We start from the raw sequence: 20,501 nt of genomic DNA, 5'->3' as shown, positions 1-20,501 counted from the left end.
TCTTTTGCAGATCATAGTGCTTTATTAAACAGATTCATGTATTCTTTTCCCATTTCTTTAACACAAAAAATTTACTCAATCATCAGTAATTTTCATCTGACATTTCACTAAGTACAGGATTCATGTCAACATTATTAGATCAGTCATTCTGGTGGGTCACACAAGTTTATCCTCATTGTGCCAAATACCCACTCAAAAGATAAGCTGAATAACAGATGCCTCCAGGTGTATACAACAACCTCAGTTTCTTGAAGTTAGCCAGTACTGTTCAACAGGTCAAACTGCTAGTCTACAAAAATAAACTGAAAAAGACTCAAGTGTACAGCTTTACATATCAAATGGCAAGTTCATTTCAACAAGACCTCTACAACTAACTGTTCATTTGTACAAGTTCTCTGCTATCATTGCAAAGCCTCTCCTGAACAAAGTTATAAGTTTAAAATTTAAAACAAGCTTGATGAGATAAAATGTACCAGGTGGCTTTTCTGTAGCAGAAATTAATTACAACCATTTTTTCTCAAGCAATTTTAAAGACAAGCGAAGTTGAAAATAAATATTCAAGCATACGGTAAACTAAAGTCTATATGTAGAAATTCAGGTACAAAGCACAGCAGAGCCTATAAAGATAATTTAGAAATATAAACTAGCAACAAAGCAATAATTTCAAATAACAGGAAAAAGTTCTCCAATACCATTATTTAGATCATTTAGTGTTTATTAATTTCAGAGTTTTTTTTTGAATCCTGTTTCTAATTATATTTGATCACAGTATACCAACAGATACTTCCCTGGTGGCTCAGACGGTAAAACGTCTGCCTACAATGCGGGAGACCTGGGATCAATCCCTGGGTCAGGAAGATCTCCTGGAGAAGGAAATGGCAACCCACTCCCAGTATTCTTGCCTGGAAAATCCCATCGACAGAGGAGCCTGGTAGGCTACAGTCCATGGGGTCGCAAAGAGTCGGACACCACTGAGCGACTTCACTTTCTTTCTTTATACCAACAGATAAATCATACTGGATGAAATAAATGCCAATTTAATTTCTCATTAACTCCTTAATGACTTTCCAGATTTGTATATCGTAGAAAGGTTCGGGAAACTGGATTTGCATAAACCCCTGTTGGTATTTATAAAAGCTTTTAAAAGTTTTGTTCTTATCCTTTTGTTGATCCACATTATTAATGTAAAACTCTTAGGGGTTTGCAAACAAACACTTAAGCGTTGGGTGTTGGAGTGATTTAAGTTCTCAGGAGTGCTATTTTGACTTACTGACTTCAGAGTATCACCTCCTTTCTTCCCCTCGCTCATTTAAAAAAAAAAAAAGTGCAGAATGGTAGCAAATTTCCAAACTTAAGTTAAAGAAAATTAAGATTTTGCAAACTTGGATTAAACCCTTAGTTAAGAGATATGCCAAATATATATTCCACTTTAAAATTTTTATGAAATTGAACATGAAACAAAAATGAATTCTAGCTAAGTCATATTCTTTTAGAATGAACGAGACCTGACAAGACGTTATTAAGATATGACACGCTTATCATCCGTAACCAAAAAATTCAATTCCCTGCCTGAAGTTGACTTGGAAAATGATACAAAGTCTACTGCTGCTTTAAAGGACTGTAAGATAACATTTTAAAAGCCTGTCAAACATTGATAGCACTTATCAATATCCTTAATCTTCAGAACTAATCTATGGAGCCCATTCCATTCAAGTCACATATCCATAGTTGCTTGTACTGTGTTTTTTAAAAGGTACTGCTAATAATTTAAGCCATCCTTGAGACAAAATGGGGCTTCCCCGGTGGCACAAGTGGTTAAGAATCCATCTGCCAAGCAGGAGACACGGGTTTGATCCCTGCACTGGGAAGATCCCCTGGAGTAGGAAATCACAACCCACTCCAGTATTCTTGCCTGAAAAATTCCATGGACAAAGGAACTTGATAGGTTACAGTCCATGGAGTCACAAAGAGTTGGGCACAAGTGAGTATGTAAGCACGTGAGACAAAATAGGTGTGAAGAATTCTTTTTGTATCTTGGATGCTTCAGATAATTCTTAAGAACTTAAAATGATTTATGTGTTCCTCCTTAATATGAAACTCTTTTAACATAGCTTCTGACCAGCAAAGAAATGTTCCTTAGGCACTGTAAGGTTTATTAATGATGGAGCATGAGCCCAGGTTGAAGTGTACAATTTGGTGTAACTACTGACAGTTAACAAGCACTATCTTATCTGCTGAGAGCAAGAAATGCCTTTACCCCACTAATCCTGAGATTCTTGAGGGAAAACTAATTTCACAAACAACTTTTGAAAGAATCCATATATAATAATAATCCTAAGAACTGCACATATTCAGGGTATTAGAAAAGATGTTTTCTTTTGTAAGGCATCAATGATTAATATAATGCATGTCTAATACAAGATGGTTAATACTCACAAAACCATGAATCTTTTAACCTTCTCTAGTTCCTGCTACTTTTACCATCTTAAATAATAAAAGAATGCCTCTTGGTCTAATCAACTATGGTTATTAAAAAAAAACTAAAACATCTGAAACTATTAGGCACATCAAAGGTACAGTTTATGTAGTTCAAGGTTCCCTTCTTAAGGGGCAGATGAGTTACCTGGCACATTATACATATGGAACTGTAAAGATCATCCACTAAATTCAACTTTCACATTTTTAGTTAAACTGAAAGACTTATATAGTAAATATTCAAATACACCATATCTTCAGTTACAACTGAATAAGTGTAACATTTTACCAGATAAAAAGCTGGAATTTAAGTATGAGAAACCTTCATACACTGTGCTAGTATTGGTCTCTTCTTTTTAGACAAATGCCAGTCAGTCAGTCATCAATACTTTCAACACAGCAGTTAGAAGATAAACGTCCAAAACCGGTGACTTGGTTGTAGTCCATAATTTAGCAATTCAATGCCACTGGCATCATAATGCTGTGGAGAACAAGTGTATCTCCATATTTTAGTCAGATTTGTCTTTTTTCTTTCCTGTTAAGGGCACTTTGTTTACAACAGCAGACCCGACAGCTGTAACACCTCCAGCCACAGCAGACACGCCCCCTTTCACCAGCCCTATTCCCATGGAAGGCACAGTTGTAACAGCTGTTTTGGTCACCTCCAGACTCTTTCCACCAATCCAAGCCACGCCACCAATGGTGGCACCAACAGCTCCCTTTGTAACACTGAAGATACCCCCAGTCACACGGGACAGCATGCCTGGTTGCTGTTGTGGGTGATCTTTCATTGAACCTAGTGAGAGAAAATATAAGACAGTCAAATCTTAGTCTTTATAAAAACAGTACAAATCATTGAGTAGCCTAAGACTTCCTAACAATCAGGAGATTGTATTGATAAGGTCAACCAAATAAACACAAATCTGATCAAGACATGAAGAGCTATTCCCTCAAGGGTATAATTGTACATGTTTTAAAACATCTTGGTCCAATGCTAAGTCTTAGTATCTATGAGAAGAAATACTTTAAAGACTTGACACCTTTCATAAAATAGAAAACTATTTTAAGTGTTTCCTGGATTTACAGTTTTGTTGCTGTTAATTTTTAAAAAAGCTTTGTTTTATATCCTAAAAGGAGCATGGAAAAAAATATATTTAGCCTTTATATCCTTGATAGAATTCAGTCATTATTGAAAAAAGCTTCCTTACATTTAAAGCACTGGTTCTCAAGATGTGGTCTGGAACCCCTGAGTATCCCCAGGACTATCTAAGGGGTTACAAACTGCTTTCATGGTAATACTAAAACATCAATATTAACATGTCTTTTCACTTTCATTCTGTCACCAGTCTACAACAGGATTTTCTAGAAACTAAATGATGTGCAGTAACACAACAGACTAAACACAGAAGCAACTATGAGAATCTAGCTCTCTTCTATTAATCCAAATATTAAAGAGATTTGCAAAAATATTAAAACAATGTCAGGAATTCCCTGGTGGTTCAGTGGTTAGGACTGCACCCTTTCAATGCCAAAGGCCCGGGTTCATTCCCTCGTTGGGGAACTAAAATCCTGTGAGCCATGGCACTGCCACAAACAAACTGTCATTCTGCTCACGATGTTATTTTTCTTTTTTTGGAAAATAGTTATATATTTTTCAAAAAATGTGTTACATGGGCCTGCTGAATTCTCTTCATAGTGAAATACTTCAACATACTCTTCATATACTCTCAGAAAAGGAACATCAATATGAGAAATTCAGCTTTACTGTCATGAGTTTTTTCTGTTTGTTTAATAGAGGCACTCAAACTGGCATGTAACCCAAACTCCAGCATAAAATGACTAGCAGGAAGACTTCATAAAAATTCGCTTCTGGCACCCTCAAACGCACAGAGATCTTTTCTCCTTCATAATCTAGTGACTCAGGCAGCAACAACACATGAGCAATGTTGTTTTTATTTTTTTTTAACTTCATGAAAAAATACTTGGTAACTATATAAGTCAGGCTATAACCACTAAAAAGGTATAATCTCACACAAGAAAGGTAAATTCATGGATAAATAGGTTCAACTAAGACCACCAAAGCTACTAAATCGTGGTTAGATAACTCTGGGAAACCAACAATATTTAAAAGAGAAACGATTCTGAAAATAGAGTTTCCTTAAATACGCAAGGCACAAATTTACCTTGAGTAACATTTTCTTCTTATTGTTTGGAGAGTTCACATCATTTCACAAGGAAGAAAGCCTCAGTGCTTAGTCAAAATAGCTCACTTATAAAGATACAGCAATAGTTAAATTTATAAAACCAATTTTTTAATTGAAACTGAGTAATAAGCATAGTTAATATAAATTTTAAAATAGCTAAATAAGAGACTTAAGACACAGATAAGCATTTGAATATATTAATTATAAAATTATGATGGAAAGAATTACATAAGTGGTAATTCCTTTGTAATCCAAGGTTAGTAACACTAGGAAAAGCGGGGGGGTGGGGTGGGGGGGTGGGCAGGAATCTTGAGGATAAAACATAAAAACCTCATGCTGAATACCTCATTAGTATTATCCTTCTATGCTAAATTTGGTGTACATGCATTTAATGAAGAAAATTTTTCTGTCAAATCAGACAAATTTTAATACTGTTATCACTGTGCTCTTAATTACCACCATATAAATTATTCACTTTGCAGACTACTTTTGTTTAAGAGGTTGCCAATATAAAGACACTGCTGAGGCTGTTCTCTTCCTTAACAGTCATGCTCCTGGACAGCCTTTATCTCTTTCCTGACATGGTTCTCACAAGTCCTTATTTACTTTCTCATTGAGCCCTAACTTTTCTCTTCAATACTCCAGAGTTCTAGTCTCTAAAAAATAAAGCAAACAAAACAGCTAGTTGTTTCTGTGTATAGTCAGGACATTCAGGTGTGTGTTACTAGTTTCCAGAGATTTTTGAAGTAAAGATAAAATGATTCCTGATGTCACGATTTTCAAACTAAAAAATAAGCAAACCCCAAGACCATGTATTAAAAAAGGAAGTTACCTATTGTAACAGTGAATAACAGGAGTTTAACAAATCTCAAGTGCCTCCTGAATTGAGTTTTTGTATTCATGACATCAAAACTAAACCCAGTCCATCCTTCCTCTGCACCCCACCCAAGTCTTTACTAATGAAAGGATACTCTACTTGTGAAATGGTCTTAGAATAAAAGAGTAGCAGAAAAATAGATCTTAAACAATAAAACAGTTACATAGTGTCCCTATTCATAATATCTATGCTTTCTTATTAAAAGCTAAAGTGTTTTAAGTATTTTTGGAACACATTTGCTGACAGAACAGGTTGTTACTTAAATTTAATAAAGACAATCTGAACTTTAATTCACTAGGATGTTTTTTCATTCTTAGTGTTATAGATGCGTACTTACCTTCTGGTGGCTCATCGCTAAGGTATGATGGGATTTCTTGTTGATTTTTATCTGTCTGATTCATGATCACCTAAAAAACACACACATTTCCATTTCAACCTCTGAAACTACTCATCATATGCTTATTAACACTTAATCAACTTTATTAAGTTGATAAACAACATTTTACTTATTATTATTTTGGCCAAGCTATGTGGCCAGGCATTAAACCGAGATCATGACAATGAAAGCACAGAATCCTAACCACCAACCAGGGAACTCCTGATAAACAACATTTTAAAACACCTATAACAAGACTACTTCACCTTGTCTCCTACTTTGTGGTGTTGAGAAATACTTAAAATTACTAGTTGAAAACACAAATTTTAAATCAAGCAAAGATTGGCAGGCACAATACAGGCTCTATGTTGTACTACAGCTTCAACTTAAATTGAAAATTACTAATTGAAATAAAGTTGAAATGTGGGAGTCAGCAGACAAAAATGTTAAGTGCTTTCTCCTACAGAATATTTCATTAAAAAAAATAATTTATTTATTTTAATTAGACGCTAATTACAATATTGTATTGGTTTTGCCATACATTAACATGAATCTGCCACAGGTGTACATGTGTTCCCCATCTTGAACCCCCCTCCCACCCCCAAAAAAATAATAAATAAAGTAGAAAACCATTGAATAATACACACATTATAATACCACTTAAGTAAAATTTTAAAAAACATTATAATTATTTTACATATATAACATATACAGCATAAATATAAAAGTACAGACCTGACAGGTAAATAGGATAATGATTACTTCTTGCACAGAAAGACACTAGGAAAATTGAACACTTTTCATCGTAATACATAAACTTCAACTGGATATTTGTTCAAGGTGAGGGACAAATATTAGCCATAAAAGACATTCTTGGAAAAACTAGGGAAAGTTTAATATGGACTGAATGCTAGATAATTTCATCACATTACTGTTAATTTTTTGAGATGATGTTTTTATTACTTATGTAGACAATAAATCTTAATAATAAATCTTACACAATGCATACCAAAAAAAAAAAAAAAAGAAGAATATTTTATTTCACAACAGACCTAAAGAAAAATCTATGTTTAGTTGCCAAGTCGTGTCTGACTCTACAGCCTCATAGACTGCCACATGCCAGGCTTCACAGTCCCTCAGTATCTCCCAGAGTTTGCTCAAACTCATGTCAATTGAATTGATGATGCCATCTAATCATCTCATTCTCTAGTACCCCCTTCTCCTCCTGCCCTCTTTCCCAGTATCAAAGTCTTTTCCAGTGAGTCAGCTCTTCCCATCAGGTGGCCAAAGTACTGGAGCTTCAGCTTCAGCATCAGTCCTTCCAATGAATATTTAGGGTTGATTTCTTTTAGGATTGACTGGTTTGGTCTCTTTGATGTCCAAAGGACTCTCAAGAGTCTCCTCCAACACCACAGTTCAAAAGCATCCATCATCCTTCAGCTCTCAGCCTTCTTTATGGTTCACTTCTCATATCCATACATGACTAGTGGAAAAACTACAGCCTTAACTAGCAAACATTTGTCAACAAAGTGATGTCCCTGCTTTTTAATATGCTGTCTAGGTTTGTCATAGCTTTTCTTTCAAGGAGCAAGTGTCTTTTAATTTCATGGCTGCAGTCACTGTCCACAGTGATTTTGGAGTCCAAGAAAATAAGTCTGTCACTGTTTCTATTGTTTCCCCATCTGTTTGCCATGAAGTGATGGGACCGGATGACATGATCTTAGTTTTTTGAATGTTGAGTTTTAAGCCAGCTTTTTCACTCTCCTCATTCACCCTCATTAAGAGGCGCTCTAGTTCCTCTTCACTTCTGCATATCTGAGGTTATTTATATCTCTCCCAGAACTCTTTTTTTTTTTTTTTTATAATCCCAAATGTTCCCTCGTGGGTACCAAGAAGCCACATAAACTTGAAGACCCCAAACTTTACTGACTCATTATCTCTCTTTTTTTTTTTTTTAATTTTTTTTGAATGTTAATGAGCTTTATTTTTTCAATTTTAATTTAAAAAATTATACATGTGTTCCCCATCCTGAACCCTCCTCCCTCCTCCCTCCCCATACCATCCCTCTGGGTCGTCCCAGTGCACCAGCCCCAAGCATCCAGCATCGTGCATTGAACCTGGACTGGCATCTCGTTTCATACATGACATTTCACATGTTTCAATGCCATTCTCCCAAATCTTCCCACCCTCTCCCTCTCCCACAGAGTCCATAAGCCTGTTCTATACATCAGTGTCTCTTTTGCTGTCTCGTATACAAGGTTATCGTTACCATCTTTCTAAATTCCATATATATGCGTTAGTATACTGTATTGGTGTTTGTCCTTCTGGCTTACTTCACTCTGTATAATAGGCTCCAGTTTCATCCACCTCATTAGAACTGATTCAAATGTATTCTTTTTAATGGCTGAGTAATACTCCATTGTGTATATGTACCACAGCTTTCTTATCCATTCATCTGCTGATGGACATCTAGGTTGTTTCCATGTCCTGGCTATTATAAACAGTGCTGCGATGAACACTGGGGTACACATGTCTCTTTCCCTTCTGGTTTCCTCAGTGTGTATGCCCAGCAGTGGGATTGCTGGATCATAAGGCAGTTCTATTTCCAGTTTTTTAAGGAATCTCCACACTGTTCTCCATAGTGGCTGTACTAGTTTGCATTCCCACCAACAGTGTAAGAGGGTTCCCTTTTCTCCACACCCTCTCCAGCATTTATTATTTGTAGACTTTTGGATCGCAGCCATTCTGACTGGTGTGAAATGGTATCTCATAGTGGTTTTGATTTGCATTTCTCTGATAATGAGTGATGTTGAGCATCTTTTCATGTGTTTGTTAGCCATCTGTATGTCTTCTTTGGAGTTCCAGCCTGTGACTCATCCAGCCTGGCATTTCACATGATGTACTCTGCATATAAGTTAAATAAGCAGGGTGACAATATACAGCCTTGACTCCTTTCCCAACTTTGTACCAGTCTTTTGTTCCATGTGAGTTTTTAACTGTTGCTTCTTAACCTACATAGAGTTTTCTCAGGAGGCTGGTAAGGTGGTCTGGTAGTCCCATCTCTTTAAGAATTTTCCAGTTTGTAGTGATCCACACAGTCAAAGGTTTAAAGTAGTCAATGAAGCAGAAGTAGACGTTTTTCTGGCTCCTTTGCTCTATGATCCAACACATGTTGGCAATTTGATCTTTGGTTCTTCTGCCTTTTCTAAATCCAGCTTATATTTCTGGAAGTACATCTGGTATTCTCTATAGAATACTGGTTAACTATCATTTATTTCACAAGAGACTTAAAGAAAAACCATACTATGAACTAAAAAAAAAATTCTATCTGAAAATTTTCATAAAAACATGACATTCTATTTCCAGTTTTTTAAGGAATCTCCACACTGTTCTCCATAGTGGCTGTACTAGTTTGCATTCCCACCAACAGTGTAAGAGAGTTCCCTTTTCTCCACACCCTCTCCAGCATTTATTGCTTGTAGACTTTTGGATCGCAGCCATTCTGACTGGCGTGAAATGGTACCTCATAGTGGTTTTGATTTGCATTTCTCTGATAATGAGTGATGTTGAGCATCTTTTCATGTGTTTGTTAGCCATCTGTATGTCTTCTTTGGAGAAATGTCTGTTTAGTTCTTTGGCCCATTGTTTGATTGGGTCATTTATTTTTCTGGAGTTGAGCTGTAGGAGTTGCTTGTATATTTTTGAGATTAGTTGTTTGTCCGTTGCTTCATTTGCTATTATTTTCTCCCATTCTGAAGGCTGCCTTATGATCCAGCAATCCCACTGCTGGGCATACACACTGAGGAAACCAGAAGGGAAAGAGACATGTGTACCCCAATGTTCATCGCAGCACTGTTTATAATAGCCAGGACATGGAAGCAACCTAGATGCCCATCAGCAGATGAATGGATAAGAAAGCTATGGTACATATACACAATGGAGTATTACTCAGCCATTAAAAAGAATACATTTGAATCGGTTCTAATGAGATGGATAAAACTGGAACCTATTATACAGAGTGAAGTAAGCCAGAAAGAAAAACACCAATACAGTATACTAACACATATACATGGAATTTAGAAAGATGGTAACAATAACCCTGTGTACGAGACAGCAAAAGAGACACCGATGTATAGATCAGTCTTATGGTCTCTGTGGGAGAGGGAGAGGGTGGGGAGATTTGGGAGAATAGCATTGAAACATGTATAATATCATGTATGAAATGAGTCGCCAGTCCAGGTTCGATGCACGGTACTGGATGCTTGGGGCTGGTGCACTCGGACAACCCAGAGGGAGGGTAGGGGAGGGAGGAGGGAGGGGGGTTCAGAATGGGGAACGCGGGTATACCTGTGGCGGATTCATTTCGATATTTGGCAAAACTAATACAATATTGTAAAGTTTAAAAATAAAATTAAAAAAAAATAATAAAACAAGTGTATTCAATTCAAAAAAAAAAAAAACATGACATTCTTCTATAGAGATGACAGCACCAATCTGAATCACTTAGAGGAGCATTTTGATTACTTTGTATTGTTATCAGAGCTCTTATAAACAGAAGTGTTCACTAGCAAACTAATTAAAAATCTACAATTAAAAATACATTATACTATGATTATGTCTAAGTACAAGTAATAAGGGAAACTAAGAAATAAAATAAGCTATGTTGGGATGAAAAACATAAACTTTCTTTGCCCAATTTTCTTTACTATCTTAAAATATTTGCTTTAATATTCACTTGATTAAGTACTAGTCTAAAAGCTTTCTTGCTTGGCCAGAAAACTAGGGTTGTGACCTCAGTAGTCAAATAAGTATTTACTAATCATAAAACCACAGAGCCTAAATTATTAAATCTGTAAATATACAATAGAGATTTTAAAGAATATTATAAAATCGTGCCATCTGCAAAACAACATGCATGAACCTTGAGGATATTATTTTAAGTGAAATAAGTCAGAGAAAGACAAATAGTATATAATCTCAATTATATATGAAATCTAAAAAAGCCAAACTTAAAGATAAGGTGGTTACATGGGGCTGGGGGTGTAGAGTTGGGGAAATAACATGTTGGTCAAAGGGTACAAACTTTCCATTATAAGAGGAATAAGTTCTGAGGATCTAATGTATAGCATGATGACTACAGTTAAAAATACTATATTGTATGCTTGAAAGTTGCTAACAGATTTTAAAAAGTTCTCACCATAATAACAACAAAGGTAATTATATGAGTTAAGGATGTGTTAACTAACCTTAATCTGATAAACATTTTGCGATATATGTGTATCAAACCATCACATACACCTAGACTTACACAATGCTGTATGTCAATTATATCTCAAGAAAGCTAGGAAAAAAGAATATTGTGAAAACAGTATACTTTAATATGCTGATTAATTGACAGATTGAGTACCTACTATGCATCATGTTTTATGCATGGGATATAGCTGTGATCAATACAGACCAAAACTCCACCATCATGAACATCCCATATTGTCTAGTGGGAAAGACAATAAATATGCAAAGAATATACTGTATATTGGGGCTTCACTGGTGGCTCAAACAGTGAAGAATCTGCCTGCAATGCAGGAGAACCAGGTTGAATCCCTGGATTAGGAAGATCCCCTGGAGAAGGGAGTGGCTACCCACTCCAGTATTCTCGCTTGGAGAATTCCATAGACAGAGGAGCCTGGAGAGCTACAGTCCATGGCATGGCAAAGAGTCAGACACGACTGAGCAACTTTCAGTTTCATATTGTGTATTAGATAATGTTACCTGCTATGGAAAAAAAAGATGAAGGGAAGAGGATGTAATATTTGAAGGCCTCATTGTGGTGATATCCCAAAGGAGCTAAGGACAGAAGGTACTTCAGTCAAGTGCCCTCAAGGCAGAAAAAACAATAAAAGCAAAGGTCCTGAAGTAGGAGCTTACCACAAACAGGAAGGAACAGCCAGAAAAATGTGGCGGGGGCTGCAGCAAAGGGCAGTAGGAAAGGAGGTCAAAGAACGAGGCGTGGGTGACACAGTCCCTTACAGGCCAGAGAAGCAATTATCTCGTAACTCTGAGATGGGGAGCCAGTGAAAGGAGCTGACCAGAGAGGTCATGTGTTCTGAGTTACCCTTTTTAAAGACCATTCTGGCTGTGTGGGCAGAACAAGCAATCAGAAACGAGCACAGAAAGACCTATTAGTCTCAACCTAGGGTTTTCAGGGTTTACATGTACTGCAGTGTTTATCAGGATTAATGTTAAGTGATCAGAGAAGGTCAGGGAAGTTCCCTTTTCCTTTATGACTCCTATTGCTTTTAAGTACCGGATAATCAAATAAAAAGTCATTCATATTTCCTTCTATGTCAATAAGCCAGGCAAAACACACTGATGGCAAATGAGGGTGCTAGAGGTAGTAGTCTGAGAAGTGAGACTTTTCAAAGGTAATTTAACTTCATTAATTCAACTTAAACTGTCTTTAAAACCTAAAGGGTGTGTAACTGCACCCTCAGCATTCAGCAGCATACATCCTGTGCTTAAATAAGTAATTTTTAGTTGCTCTAATGAAAAGTCTGACTCAGACCACAGATCAAGCACACCTCATCTTATGCTAGTCTCATTGTCAACTTAATGTATTTCATACACACTTAAGATTTTAAAAGTAACACTAAAGATATGTAATCTCTGATAACAACAATTAAATATCTGAAAGAGTATCAGCTGATGCATTACTAGGAGGAGTTCCTGACTGATGTGCTTTCATTTTGAAACTCTCGCAAGTCAGAAAGTTAAATTTATTTTCATTCTCATTTTTATATTTCTTTATTGTCATGTTAAGATCATGAGAATTATACAGCACAGTGTTTAAAGTTTTGGGATCAGAGAATTTGCATTTGAATCCCAACTTGACTATATAAACTATATGGCTGAGGACAAATAACTTCCCAGATCTTTGCTGTTCAGGAAACAGAAATTAAAGATATTCTAACCCTCACTCTGAGAATACTATTTAACAGTTGAAAACAAAAATATGCAGAAACTCCTCTGACAGAATGGCCAGGAGTGTGTGTGCCCCTTCTTGAGAAATAACTATTTTGGAGCCACTTTCTTCCCCATTGTTGTAGTCGCTTCAGTCCTGTCCGACTCTTTGTGACCCCATGGACTGTCGCCCGCCAGACTCTCCTCTGTCCATGGGATTTCCCAGGCAAGAATACTGGAGTGGGTTGCCATTTCCTTCTCCAGTGGATCTCGGACTTGAACCCATATCTCCTGCATTGCAGGTGGATTCTTTACCACTGAGCTACCTGGGATCCCCACTTTCTTCCCCACTGAACTGTTAATTCCAAAAGGAGAGACACTTTGTCTGCCTTACTCAGCACTAAACCCAGTATCTGTATACCAGGAGATCATTTGGGTGATCAAGTAATTAATAGATGTCAGAATATCCTGTACAGAAATACAGGGATATTATATACACATACACCTTTCATATTTTAGCTGGAGTTATAAAACAGACATGCTAGTAACTACATATATTTCTGCTTTTCTGTATATATCCCACAAATTCCTACCCAAAGTCTTGCCTTTTCCTCTTAATACAGAATCCCTTTTAAAAAACAAACAAAATGTAACTTCTTCACATTTATCTACCTGGTAGTTTAAAAAAGAAAAAGACCATCATTTTAAAAGATCAGAGCTGTTTTATTTTATGATAGCATAAAAGACGTATGCAAATTCATCTAAATACTATGAAGTGACTTTACTCTCCTGCCAACAGGCAATGAGGAGCCATCAGCCAAGTAATACTGTCAGATCTGTATTTTAAAAAGCTAACTAAAGCAAGATCAGATAGAAGGACAGAGATTAAATACAGCAAGTGGCTACTTTATAGTCTAGTGAGATAGAACAGCAGTCTGAACTCTTGTCAATTGTTCTTGTCTAAATAAAGTTTAGACCAAAACCCTAGGAGTCACCCTTGATTTCCTTTTTTTTAACATTCCCATCAAATCATTGGTAAATTCTGTTGCCTGAGTACGTCCAAGATACAACTACTACACATCACCTCTTCTGCTACCACTTTTAACTAAGCCATCACAATCTCTTATTTGGACAGTTACAAAGTCTCTTAACCGGCCTCTAAGCTTCCATCTTTGCTCTTCCTTCAGTCTAGCCATGTCATACTCTGCTTAAAACCCTCCAGCTTCTTCCTATTTTGCTCAGAATAAAATCCAGGGTCCTTTCCTTCGCCTTTGAGGGTCAACATCTAATACCCTGATATCATCTCCTACCATTCTGTTTCTTGCTCACTCCAGCCTGACAACATAGGCTTCTTTGCTCATCTTTTCCTGAAAGGCTCTTCCCCAATACATGTACATGGCTTGATTCCTTATTTCCTTCAGGTCTGTGCAAACGTCCCCTTCTCAGAGGTCTTCCCTGACTACCTTAAAACAGATTAGCACCCTCCTAACTCCTTTCCCTACCATTTCCATCTAACACTGCTCTATTTTCTTCATTGCTTTTACTGTCGCTTGATATACATGTTTATTCTGTGTCTCTCCCAATTAGAATGAAAGCTCTATTGTAACAAAGCTTGGTTTTGTCACTGCTTCATTCCCAGAGCCTTAATCAATGCCTGATTAAGTGGACACGCAAATACTTGAATTTTTTGTGTGAAGTAGAACATAACTTGGGTATTAATATAAGACAGAAGGAGAATATAGGATATAAAATTTCTAGTGTGAGAAACAAAATAGAAATGATGAAGACAGGGGACAGGAGAGAGGAAACGAATGCTGAGAGAGATGGACTTTTTAAAATTTTATTTTAGTTTATTTATTTTATTTTAGTTTATTTTATTGCAATAAGAACACTTACCATGAGATCTCCCCTTTAATTAAGTGTACACTGACTGTTGACTATGACCTGTTCCTGAATAGCTATTTTACCTTCAGCTGTTCAGTTCCTGAACAGCTATTTTACCTTCAGATGAGAGACATTTAGCAGCCTCTTCAGGAGACATTTAGCAGTCAATTGGACTTAAAGGGCCTGAAACTTAGCATGAAGTCTGAGTTAGAACTGAGGTCCTAAGAATGGTCTGAAGTGACAACTGAAGTTGCATGGGGTAAGTGGTGTGATTAAGGAAAAGTGCAGTAAGACAGTAGATTGATAAAGCTTAATTGGACTGTTCATATTTAAGAAGTGAGCAAAAGAGAAGCCAGCAAAAACAAAATATACCTAAAGATAGTCAAATGAGTAGAGTCTCATGGATAGCAAGAGATGAATTTATAAGCTTCCTAAAGACATATACAATGTAGACATTAAAATCATTTATGAAGATCAAATACTATGAGGGACTGTTGATGTTCTACTTAGAGGATATAAAAGGCATATATCACATGATACTATTTTTTTCAAGTGCACATAAAAGACTAAAGGTAAATATGCACACTAAGTTGCTTCAGTCGTGTCCGACTCTTTGCAACCCTATGGACTGTAGCCTGCCAGGTTCCTCTGTCCATGAGATTCTCCAGGCAAGAATACTAGAATGGGGTTGTCATGTCCTCCTCCAGGGGATCTTCCTGACCCAGGGATCAAACCTGCATTTCTTGCATCTCCTGCATTGACAGGTGGGTTCTTTACCACTAGCGCCACCTGGGAAGCCCCCAAGTGCTAACAAAGATTGCCACTAGGGGACAGAAATTACATATATGGTGAGGAGGGAGAGATACATAGTATTCCTGTAGAGAGAGAAATATATACACTTAACATCTATATTTTAATTTTCTACCATAAACATGTATTGATTTTGTAATTAAAGAAAATTATATTTTTAAGTCTTAGAAATCAGTGATATTCACAAAGGATATTTTTAAAGCTGACACAGTTCATCTATATAGTTATTGTAACTAATAGGTTTTTATCCTTAAATCAAGTTGATCATCTAAAAAGCAATGTTCCTGAATCACAAAATGCTGACTTGAAGAAAATGACATCATTGAGTTTTATTCATGGTTTTGTTCCCTTCCCTTCCCCCACCCCAGTCCTGACAGCACACCAAGACCTCCACTCTTATAGCTCTTTTCCCTGATTTGCAATTTGAAAATCTTATTTATAATTCTTACTATCTTATAGTACATATTTTGGTTGTAAGCCAAAACACAGTATTTGTGGAATAAATGGAATAAAAATATAATTTGTATCCACACTGTCTTTAAGCATCATAAGAAAATATGCATACCAATACATGATCCAAATTTCTGGTTTTTTTTTAAAAACACTTTCAGCTGGATTCATGCTCTTCAAATGTACCTCTTGAAGAATAGGCAATGGGATGCCAGGGGCTTCAAGAGCCACAGGAGAGATAATAATGCATAAATTCTACTACACAGTAATTCAAAATAGTTTTATTTTTAAATATACACTAAAAAGTTAAAAGTGTTTGGGAATTTTTTAAGATAACCAGACGTTCAATAAATGTCATTCTTGCCTGGAGCTTCTTTTAGGGTATGTTGTTGTTTAGTCACTAAGTTGTGTCCAACTCATCCTCTGCTGCCACCTTCTCCTTTTGCCTTCAATCTTTCCCAGCATCAGGATCTTCAGAGTATAATTTACCAGCTCTTTTACCACCTCCCCTGAGTTTACCCCATTCTTAAATCACATTTACACTTACATTTACTAGTGTTACCAATAGTTACAAACAGGATTATCAATAAACAATACAAAGTCTAGAGTTGTGCAGGCCAGAACCTGGCTATCTAGTCTGACACAACTTAACTTTGAAAGCCCTGCCGCTGCTGCTGCTGCTAAGTCGCTTCCATTGCGTCCGACTCTGTGCGACCCCACAGACGGCAGCCCTAAGAGGCCACAAAGATTGATTTTTGTTTTGTATATATATATATATTTTAATGTCTACATTTCTTGTACGTCACTCATATTAACAGCAAGTATATAGTATTAAAATTCCTACAGAACACTTTAGGGTAGTAAAAATTGTGTAAAAGCTTTTTAAGTATATTTAAGTACATGGAATATATTTTTCTGAATCCAAGACACCAATTTTCCTTATAAAGGTATTTTTGCTAAAATCCTTAACTATCTGTAATACCATCTTTACTTTTTACTCACATAAACCATTCCCAACTTCTACACACATATATGTGCCAAACTTCTGGTGGTATTACCTCTTCATGGACATTATCACTTCATCACTAGGAGAAATACTTTTTATATTACCATCCTGGTCATTATCATCATTACACTTTTATCTCTTAAATATGGAATTGTGAAGACAAATACACCCCTAATATTCTAAAACTGGAAGAGGTAAATAATCTACTTAATAAAATTTTAAAGTATACACATGAAGACAAATAACTGACAATGAAAGTATTGAAAAGACCATTTTAAAATGTTACCCTTAAACAACATTGTTAAATTCTATGCAAACCATCAGCCCTAAATTCAACATATACTTGGGTCCCTGCTATGTGCCAGGTACCCTGCTAGGCACTCAAGGTTTCAGTGTGAGTGTGATTAAACACACAGAGGACTAGTCTAAGTCAGAGTTTACAATCCAGTGGTTATATACTTTACCATCATTTATTTAGTTTCATTCAAAAACCAAAAAAAGGCTGCTCTATGGGAACTCATAATGCACACAAATTTCTTTTTAAAAAATGTACTTTCCTAAGAAAGGCAATAAAGACAGAAAACAGCCTTTAGATCAGGACAAATAATTTAACTTCCTCTAAGGACATATATCAGTTTTACCATGTGGTCCTGACATGTGAGTATATAGTACCAGCTAAAACTGGTCATAAGTATGTTTTTTTAAGAAACTCTGAAATGTGAAAGAGTCCTTTACTGTAGACTGCAATTCATCAGCAGTTCCTTTAAGCATTTTAAGCCCGGGAGAAATAATTCTTGTCCAGTACAACAATATCATAGACATAACAGCTGGCAAATACATTGAGCAAGGATTTATAACAACACTATTCTCTAGAGGGTAATTTCTTCCAATAATAGGAATAAGTAAACAAATGCCTCTATGAACCCCCTCCCTTTTTTAAAAGAAAACAAATCAGTGTTGTTTACAGATGTCTGTAATATATATAAAATTCTTGTTAATAATGAAAAGAAAATCTGAAAATAGTACTCAAACGTGCCTAAGGCTCAACACCCCTGTGTACCAAGGGAAGTTAAAGAGTACTAACACATTGTACATGAAGCACAACTACAAAATACAGTGCACGACAGTTTACCTTCAAAGACACTTCAAAAATTTCTTACTAAACAGTAAGTGCTAATTTCCCTATAAGAAAAAGACTATAAATCAATTAGCTAAATTATTCTACATATTTTAATATATATAGAAACTTTGCCACGTTCTCACTCCTATGCTTTAGCTTCTTTGCCAAATAACTACAAGGAGTTTAAAATATATATTTATACAGAGCTTTAGCCCACATACACCAACAAACAGTGTATATTAAAACACCAGCTTACTGTTTTTAGGCTTCTCTAGTTAACCAGCTCTCAACAGGCTCCTTTTAAAAATGGTCCCTGCCCATTAAATCAACAGCAAGTGAACTGCAGGAAATGCACTGAATGTGTCAGGAAAGAAAAAGAAATCTGCCAGTAAAACTTGCCAGTGACAGTAACAACCGACAGTATCAAAATGGCATTTTTTAAGTGTTGCTCTTAAATGAAACATTAACCAGAATTACAATAACCTATCAAACCAAATAACCAGCATGCCAGTCATTTTCACTAAATTATACTTCACTAGTTCAACAGATATCTGTGTCCCTGCTAATGTGTCAGACACTGTGTTAGACACTGAAGGTTTATTCTGAACAAGCATGTCAAAGCCCTCCTTTCAGGGTGTTTATGTATAATCCAGCAAGGTACCTTCAGGAAGTAGCATAACAACAACAATTCAATGACTAAAACAAGAAAAAGGTAAAGATTTTCCTGGAGTTAAAAAAGAACCACACACACAAGATCTAACAATGTTCTCTACGTAATGACATATTTTTCCTGCACTTGCTTTCTAGTGTATGTTATAACAAAGACTAAAGAAATGAAAGTGAAAAAAATCAAAACAGGATGCATGTAGGTTTATTAAAAGTTACTTCCTTCTTGCTTTAAGAAAACAGACATGGGTACACACACTCAGACATATACCTGTTGATGTTATATCAATACTCCTGGGGAACTCTTTAGAGCACCCACACCAGTTTTAAAGGTTCAACAACAAACAGCAAATAATCACAGATAGTAAATAAAGTGTTTTCATTTGAATTTAGCATAAGTGTTCACAAGGGTAGAATAAATCAAATAAACTCTCCTCCTTCCCTGGGTGTTTCTAAACCTTTCCCAATGGCCCCTTCCCCCGCCCCGCCACCCTCCCCCTTCCATCCCTTTGGGCACTAGCAAGTCCTTTTTTTTTTTTTTTTTTCCTTTAGCAGAGGCAGTGACGTGGCAGGAGAGGCAGAAAATGACCCTGAAGGAGCCCTGGCTGAGGCTGAGCTCAGCACCTCCTCCCTCTGCTCCACGTTGTACACCCAGCAAACCCCACTCCCACAGAGTTCCAGAATTTCTGTCTTCTAACATACAAGAGGCGATCTGCTAAATACAGGAGAGAGGAACTGATCATAGGTGGGAGCTTGGGGATCAGTCTTGAGGTGCGTGTGCATAGCAGGCACGGTTTTTATGTAGACTCAGGAGGCACTGATGGCCCTCATGGGTGCTCCAGCGGTCCCCAGTCACCCCCCGGGGCCGTCAGCACCTCCGTCCATCGCTTCACTTTCAAGCTCAGGTTAGGCGTGGTGGTAGAGCTACCTGGGAAGGGCACTGGGAATGTCCACTGGGGACCAAGGCTCGTGTGGTTGAACCCAAGAGAACAGTTTATCAACAGGTTAGGAGTGAGCAGGGCGGGGAAGCACGCAGCCCCCCCTGCCGCATCCCTCTCCTCTCCCAGGCTGCTGACATCCTCCCACCCCACCCCCCCCCCCCATTTTCCCGGCCTGACACCCCAGGAGGTAAGAAGTCAAGAGGAAGCGTCCAATGAGGGTCCCAATCTCAAACCACGGCGGGGGAGTCAGAAACGAGTAAAGGCGGGGGGGGGGGGCGGGTAACCCCGCCAGCTAACCTCCACCCGCCCGCAACACGGTCCCGCCCCTCCCCCTTCCCCGTTCAGCAACCCCCCCGCCACCACCACCACCAAAAAGGCTCCGGGCAGCCAAGCCTGGGGAGGGAGGCAGTGAGGTGCAGAAAAGCTAACGGAAAAAGGCAACAGAGAGGAGCGCAGGAAGCCGGAACGGCGCCCCCTACCCTCCCTGACCGACTTACCGCTGGGTCGGGGGCCGGCGCCGGGGCCGGGCGAAGGAGCGGGCAGCACCGAGGAAGGGCGAGGCGGCCTGAGCGGCGGGCACAGCCTCGGGCAGTCGCGGGCTCCGCAGACGCCTCCTCCGGCTGTGGAGCCAGAAGACACGGTTTGCGACGGCGGCCTCTGGCTGCGGACGTGGCGCCGGACGCGACCCGCCCCCTCCACCGCCTCCTCAGCTCCCGCCTCCTCCTACGGCTCGCG

At 37.8% G+C, this 20,501-nt stretch overlaps 1 protein-coding gene across 1 annotated transcript; it reads right to left on the bottom strand.

Annotated features, from left to right (window-relative positions):
- TMEM263 (transmembrane protein 263) lies at positions 1-20,355 on the bottom strand. The gene is made up of 3 exons (XM_061417214.1): positions 20,264-20,355; positions 5,894-5,963; positions 1-3,271 (listed from the first exon to the last, which is right to left on the bottom strand). Exons 2-3 carry the CDS (start codon positions 5,955-5,957, stop codon positions 2,985-2,987), a joined length of 351 nt encoding a protein of 116 aa, XP_061273198.1. The 5' UTR covers positions 5,958-5,963; positions 20,264-20,355; the 3' UTR covers positions 1-2,984.
- Between the last annotated feature and the right edge of the window lie 146 nt (positions 20,356-20,501).

Source organism: Bos javanicus, chromosome 5, assembly GCF_032452875.1.
Source record: "Bos javanicus breed banteng chromosome 5, ARS-OSU_banteng_1.0, whole genome shotgun sequence".
NCBI lineage: Eukaryota > Metazoa > Chordata > Mammalia > Artiodactyla > Bovidae > Bos > Bos javanicus.
Note: the sequence above shows the minus strand (reverse complement) of the source record. Positions and strands in the feature narration are given on the sequence as shown.

What these genes read in the sequence shown, in the direction of transcription:
- TMEM263 (XM_061417214.1), bottom strand. Translation starts at nt 5,957, where the DNA reads ATGAATCAGACAGATAAAAATCAACAAGAAATCCCATCATACCTTAGC. An exon ending in TAGCGATGAGCCACCAGAAG is followed by an intron (nt 3,272 to 5,893) that starts GTAAGTACGCAT and finishes TTCTCTCACTAG; the next exon opens with GTTCAATGAAAGATCACCCA.